General features: G+C 51.6%; 1 protein-coding gene across 1 annotated transcript; it reads left to right on the top strand.

Moving 5' to 3' along the window:
* Positions 1-1153: 1153 nt before the first annotated feature.
* On the top strand, positions 1154-3870 carry LOC122911460. The gene is given in 2 exon segments (XM_044256220.1): positions 1154-2654; positions 2762-3870. Coding segments are annotated over 2 exon segments (2610 nt in total).
* Positions 3871-7710: the final 3840 nt, after the last annotated feature.

Here is a 7710-nt window from a genome sequence, read left to right as displayed (position 1 = left end):
ATGCTCTCTATGAGTTCCAATCTAATCTAAACTCTCTCAAAGCTAGGGTAACTGAGACAGAAGTTAGAATTAGTGATCTGGAGGACAAACAGATAAAGAGAAAGTGAAAGGACCTCTTCCCCCTTCCCCTTGCTTAAACAACCCTCCTTTGTTTTAACGGCCCTATGGCTAAAAAGGCAACAGCATGTTGCAAAAGTGATAAGTAAACTTGCTTAAAGATATGCTGGGAGACCAGCCTCCTAGCCACGTTCGCCTAGTCACGTAGGCAGGATGCTTCTCTGCTGAGTAATGAAGACCTTGTATCCCCCTTCCCGCGCACGCAAAGTATGCCTTTACATTCAAACCAGCCAATGAGAACCTTGTATCCCCCTTCCCGCGCGCGCCAAGTATGCCTTTACATTCAAACCAGCCAATGAGAACCTTGTAACTATGCTTCTGCTTCTGTACGAACGCTTCCGCTTCCCGAAACCCCATAAAAAGGCCCTGAACAAAGGGCTGGTGCGCGAGTCCTCCTAAGACTTGATCGCCCGCAGGTACCTGTGACTACTCAATAGACCTTGTGCTGTTTGCATCTGATCTGTGGCCTCGGCTCGGTTTTTGGGTCCTGGGGTCTCCTCCTGAGGAGAGGTCCATTCCGGGGTGCTTGAAACCCGGGGGGAATCTTTCATTTGGGGGCTCGTCCAGGATTTGAGACCCCCACCCAGGGACCACCGACCCACTGTCAGGAGGTAAGCTGGCCAGCGCTATATTCGTTGTGTCTGTGGTTGTGGTTGAATCTGTTACTTGTGATTTTGCGCACGCGTTTGGTTTGGGGTTCGATCGGATCCATTTGTATTTGGCGAGGGCCAGAGGAGCTGACGGACTCGGACTTCTCCCTCGCAGCCCTGGAAGACATTCCAGAGGCGTTTGTAGTCCCACCAGGCGGGACATTTGGGTCCTTTGGGACATCTATGCCCCGGGGCAGCGGGGCATTTGGAGCTCGGTATCGGAGGGATACGCGGCCTTGGTTGGAGAGGGGGAATCCGGGCTCCCTGGATCTCCGCTTGAGTTTTTGCTTTCGGTTTTGCGCCTAAACCGCGCAGCGCGTTTGTTTGTTCTGTGTCTGAGTCTAGTCTTTGTCTCTGTGATACTAACCTTTTTTGTTCTTGAAATTATGGGACAGACAGTGACTACCCCCTTAAGCCTGACCCTAAGCCACTGGAGCGACGTCCGGGACCGGGCAAACAACCAGTCGGTGGAAATATGGAAAAAGAAATGGGTCACCTTCTGTTCCTCCGAATGGCCCACTTTCAATGTAGGATGGCCACGCGATGGCACCTTTAACCTCGATATTATTTCTCAGGAGGAAGCCAAAGTTTTCAGCCCCGGGCCCCATGGACACCCCGATCAGGTGCCCTACATTGTCACCTGGAGGGCTCTAGCTTCAGACCCCCCACTTTGGATCCAGCCCTTTGTTCCCCTTCCTAAACCCTGCTCTTCCCCTATCACCCCCACCACCCCGCCTCCCCTAAGAGAGCAATTGTCCCATCTCCAACCCACTCCTCCTCCACCTACTCCTACTTCCTCTTCTCTTTACCCCGCCCTCACCCCGCTCCAAGATAAGTCCCCAAAACCCCCCAAGCCTGCTCCCGTTTTGCCTCCAGACACGGGGTCCCCTCTTATCGACCTGTTAACAGAAGAACCTCCTCCATACCCAGAGGCTGCAACAGAAGAGCGAGAGCCTAGTTCTCTGGCGTCACCCATTGTGGGGCGACTTAGGGATCGACGTGTGCAGCCTCCAAGCCAAGCCTCCCAGGCTTTCCCCTTGAGGGAGGGTCCAAATGGTCAGCCACAGTATTGGCCCTTTACCGCTTCTGACCTTTATAACTGGAAGCAACATAACCCCCCCTTCTCTAAGGACCCCGTCGCCCTGACTAACTTGATTGAATCTATTCTAGTTACCCATCAAACCACTTGGGATGATTGTCAACAGCTGTTGCAGACTCTGCTGACCTCGGAGGAAAAGCAGAGAGTCCTCCTGGAAGCCCGAAAGAACGTACCGGGCGATGATGGGCGACCAACCCAGTTGCCCAATGAGATCGACACAGCCTTTCCCTTAACCCGCCCAAATTGGGATTTCGCCACACCTGCAGGTAGGGAGCACCTACGTCTCTATCGCCAGTTGCTCATAGCGGGTCTCTGAGCATCCGCGAGACGGCCCACTAATTTGGCTCAGGTTAAGCAAGTAATACAGGGGAAGGAAGAAACACCTTCTGCCTTTCTAGAAAGACTTAAGGAGGCTTATAGAATGTACACCCCGTATGACCCTGATGATGAAGGGCAAGCAACTAGTGTATCGATGTCCTTTATCTGGCAGTCAAGCCCTGACATTAGGAGCAAATTACAGAGATTAGAAGGGCTACAGGGGTATACGCTGTCTGACTTATTAAAAGAGGCAGAAAAGGTGTTCAATAAGAGAGAAACTCCAGAAGAGAAAGAGGAGAGAATGTGGTTAAGAATGAAAGAGGCACAGGACGAGAGAGACAAGAAGCGGAGCAAGGAATTGACTAAGGTATTGGCCACCGTAGTTACTCAGGGACAGAACAGAGAGGAAGTCAGACTGGGAGAGCGAAAACGAAGAGGGACCAAACTAGACAAAGACCAGTGTGCCTATTGTAAGGAAAGAGGACACTGGGCACGAGAGTGTCCCAAGAACCCCAAGAATCTCAGAGGACCCCCGACGCCCAAACCACTGACTTCCCTACTGACGTCGGAAGACTAGGGAAGTCGGGGCCAGGAGCCCCCCCTGAGCCCAGGATAACTTTAAGCGTCGGGGGGCAGCCAGTTACCTTCCTAGTAGACACCGGGGCCCAGCATTCAGTCCTAACCCAGACTCTAGGACCACTCAGCAACCGAACTGCTTGGGTACAAGGAGCAACTGGAGGAAAGAACTATCGGTGGACCACGGAACGCAGGGTCCAGCTGGCTACCGGTAAGGTGACGCATTCATTTTTACACGTACCCGATTGCCCCTACCCGTTACTGGGAAGAGACCTTCTAACCAAGCTAAAGGCCCAAATCCACTTCAACCCGGAAGGGGCGGTGATAACAGGCCCCAACGGGGGACCCTTACAGGTACTAACCCTCCATTTGGAGGAATATAGACTATATGAACCTGAACAACCCTCAGAGGTCCAAAATGGAGCCTGGCTAAAAGAATTCCCTACAGCCTGGGCGGAAACGGGGGGCATGGGAATGGCTCATCAACAACCCCCTCTCTTAATCCAACTCAAGGCAACAGCCACCCCAGTGTCGATAAAGCAGTACCCAATGTCTCACGAAGCCCGCCAAGGCATAAGGCCCCATATTAAGAGACTTCTCGATCAAGGAATCCTAATTCCCTGCCGGTCACCTTGGAATACACCTCTCTTACCAGTAAAAAAACCCGGCACAGGAGATTACCGGCCAGTACAGGATCTGAGAGAAGTTAACAAAAGAGTTGAGGACATACATCCCTCCGTGCCCAATCCATATAATCTACTGAGCACCCTGCCCCCCTCCCATGGATGTTATATGGTGCTAGATTTGAAAGATGCCTTTTTCTGTTTAAGACTACATCCAGTGAGCCAACCACTCTTCGCCTTTGAGTGGAGGGACCCAGATCTTGGGATCTCAGGACAGTTAACTTGGACCCGGCTTCCCCAGGGTTTCAAGAACAGTCCCACTCTGTTTGACGAGGCGCTGCACAGAGACTTAGCTGATTTCCGGGTGCAGCATCCCTCCCTGGTACTTCTTCAATATGTCGATGATCTCCTCTTGGCTGCTAACACCAAGGAAAACTGCCTGAACGGCACTAAAGCCCTCTTACGGGCACTGGGACAGTTAGGGTAACGGGCCTCAGCAAAAAAAGCCCAGATATGCCAAAAACAAGTCACCTACTTGGGATACCAGCTGAGGGAAGGACAGAGATGGCTCACTGAGGCATGAAAGCAAACTATCCTCCGCATTTCCACACCCACCACCCCACAACAGCTAAGGGAATTTCTGGGAACGGCTGGATTTTGCCGCCTATGGATCCCTGGGTTTGCGGAAATGGCAGCCCCTTTATATCCCCTCACTAAGCAAGGGTCTCAGTTTCACTGGGGCAAGGAGCAGCAACAGGCCTTTTCCAACATCAAAAAGGCTTTACTAGAATCCCCAGCCCTGGGACTCCCAGATGTGACTAAGGCCTTTGAACTGTTCATAGATGAAAAACAGGGCTATGCCAAGGGAGTACTAACCCAAAAGCTAGGGCCTTGGAAGCGCCCGGTGGTCTACCTGTCAAAGAAGTTAGACCCTGTGGCCGCTGGTTGGCCACCCTGTCTGCAAATGGTGGCTGCCATCGCCATCCTAGTCAAGGACGCGGGCAAGCTAACTTTGGGCCAGTCACTGACCATCTTGGCCCCCCATGCGGTTGAAGCCTTGGTCAAGCAGCCCCCAGACAGGTGGCTCTCCAATGCTCGCCTGACTCATTATCAGGCCATGCTCCTGGACACTGATCGTGCACAGTTTGGGCCTGTGGTGGCGCTCAACCCTGCCACCCTACTCCCCTTACCCGAGGCAATGGAAACACATGATTGCCTCCAGATTCTAGCTGAAGTCCATGGCACCCGAAAGGATCTGACGGACCAGCCCCTCATGGGAGCGGACTACACCTGGTATACAGATGGCAGTAGCTTCCTGCACAATGGCGAGCGAAGAGCAGGAGCTGCAGTGACTAGTGAGACAGAGGTAATCTGGTCCAAGACGCTATCCCCTGGGACATCAGCTCAGCGGGCAGAACTCATCGCCCTGACCCAGGCTCTGCAGATGGCAGAAGGTAAGAAACTAAACGTTTATACCGACAGCCGCTATGCCTTTGCTACGGCCCACGTGCATGGTGAAATCTATCGGAGAAGAGGGCTCCTCACCTCCGAGGGAAAAGAAATTAAAAATAAACCTGAAATACTGGCTCTGCTCAAAGCTTTGTTCCTGCCCCAAAAGTTGAGCATTATACACTGCCTGGGTCACCAAAAGGATAGTAGCCCGGTGGCAAGGGGAAACCAGCTGGCAGATCAAGCTGCTAAGGAAGCTGCCCTGGGGGAAAAAGAGACTGGGCCCATTCTCACCCTGAGCACACGGCCCCCACAAGAAAATAATAAACCTATGGAATACAGTTCTGAGGATCAGGAGCTGCTAAAGAAAATGGGGGCTACATGGGACCCGAGAGAAGGGACATACATCATGAACGAAAAAATTGTTATGCCCACTTCGTATTCTCACCACATAGTCCAATCCTTGCACTCACTGACCCATCTGAGCGAAAACAAAATAAAAACCCTCCTAAATAATGAGCACCAACCGTATTTGTTACTAAACCAAGACAAGGCGTTGCGATCCATAATTAAAAATTGCTTAGTCTGCGCACAAGTAAATGCCAGGAAAACTTATGCTGCCCCTGGAGTGCGCGTTCGAGGACATCGCCCTGGTGTTCACTGGGAAATCGACTTCACGGAAGTAAAACCTGGACTCTATGGCTACAGGTATTTGTTAGTTTTTGTAGACACTTTTTCAGGATGGGTAGAAGCCTTCCCCACCAAGCACGAGACTTCGAATGTGGTCACCAAGAAACTACTTGAAGAAATCTTCCCCAGGTATGGGATACCCCAGGTATTGGGCACCGACAATGGTCCAGCCTTCGTCTCCCAGGTAAGTCAGAAGGTGGCCAAGTTATTGGGGATTAATTGGAAATTGCATTGTGCATATAGACCCCAGAGCTCAGGGGAGGTAGATAGAATGAATAGAACAATCAAGGAGACTTTAACTAAATTAACGCTTGCAACTGGCTCTAGGGACTGGGTCCTCCTCCTGCCTCTGGCCCTATATAGGGCCAGGAATACCCCCGGGCCCCTAGGGTTGACCCCTTTTGAAATATTATACGGGGCCCCACCCCCTATTGTAAACCTTTTCAATCCTATTGATCCTCATGTTTCTTCTCTTGCCGATCGCGCTACCCTACAAGCCCACCTCCAGGCACTCCAGATCGTTCAGAAAGAGGTCTGGCAAGGGGCTCAGTTTGGCCCACTGGCTGCAGCTTACCGGGAGCAGCTAGAAAATCCAACTGTGCCACATCAATTCCAGATCGGCGACTCTGTCTGGATCCGCAGGCATCAGATCAAGAGCCTTGAGCCCCGATGGAAGGGACCCTACACCGTTCTCTTGACCACCCCAACGGCGTTAAAGGTCGACGGCATCGCAGCTTGGATCCATGCCTCCCATGTAAAGCCAGCTCCTCCGGAACCAGACGACCCGGCAAAACCCGACCTCAAGGAAAAATGGAAAGTTCAGCGCACTCAAAATCCGCCAAAGATAAGACTCGTGCGACCCTAGCACTGACTATTCTTGCTCTGGGTATTTCGAGTTCCCAAGGGTCCCCTCACTCGGTAAAACAGCTCACTTGGCAGATCCTGTCGCAAACAGGGGAGATAATTTGGGAGACCTCTCAGCAGCATGCCCCCTACACATGGTGGCCATCCCTTACCCCTGATTTTTGCCAACTAGCGGCAGGGCTTGAAACCTGGGACATCCCAGATAAAAGCCACAACGACTTAAATGTTTCAAACTTACCTTGCCCAACAAAGATGCGCTATTACGGGTGTGCCTGTCCCAATTTTCGCTGTGCATTAGGCCAAAATGATTTCTACGTTTGTCCTAAGGATGGCAGAAGTCGGGCCCAGGCCTATAAGTGTGGAGGATATCAAGAATATTTTTGTGCCTCATGGGGCTGTGAAACCACTGGCAATGCGTACTGGAATCCCACTTCATCATGGGATCTCATAACAGTTAAACGTGGGTTCAGGAAATTATGGTGCCCCACCACGGACACCGGAGGGCCGATGGCAGATGGATTATCCTTACCACTAAACATAAGCTTTACTAAAAAGGGAAAAGAGTTTTTAGACTGGACTTCTGGTCGCACTTGGGGTCTGCGATGGTACCTCAATTATGCAGACAAGGGAGTTACTTTCAAAATTAAATTAAAAATTCAAGACCTACAGACCCGCCCGGTGGGCCCGAACCCAGTACTTCCCGCCCTGAGGGCGTCCAACTCTCCCCGGTCGAGAATATCCAGACCAGCAGCTGGCGGTACAAAAATTCCTAGGCCAGCAGTCAAAGGTACCCCAGTCCCTGCAACTCCCACAGCTGTGCAAACCAGAAAGACCCCAGAAATACCCAGGACAGGAGATAGGCTCATTAACTTAGTCAGAGGAGCCTATCAGGCTCTCAACCTCTCTAGCCCTGAGAGGGCAAGCAATTGCTGGCTATGTCTTAATCCAAGCCCTCCATACTATGAGGGCATAGCCCTCTCTGCTAATTACACTAACTCTACCGCCCCCAGCCCTATGTGTCTTGCCCAAGACCATAGCCTAACCCTCTCACAAGTTTCAGGAGCAGGACTATGTATAGGCACCCCGCCTCACCATGTTCAGAAAACACTTTGTAATTCGACCCATAAAATATGGGCTAGCTCCTATTATTTGATCCCACCCAGTGGAACCTATTGGGCGTGTAGCACCGGCTTAACCCCTTGTGTGTCTGCTGCAGCCTTGAATCAGACCTCTGACTATTGTGTGTTGGTACAACTGTGGCCCCGAATAACCTACCACACAGATGAACTGGTCCTCAGTTATCATGAATGGAGTGATCTTAGCC

This window comes from Neovison vison, chromosome 1 (assembly GCF_020171115.1).
Source record: "Neovison vison isolate M4711 chromosome 1, ASM_NN_V1, whole genome shotgun sequence".
NCBI lineage: Eukaryota > Metazoa > Chordata > Mammalia > Carnivora > Mustelidae > Neogale > Neogale vison.
Note: the sequence above shows the minus strand (reverse complement) of the source record. Positions and strands in the feature narration are given on the sequence as shown.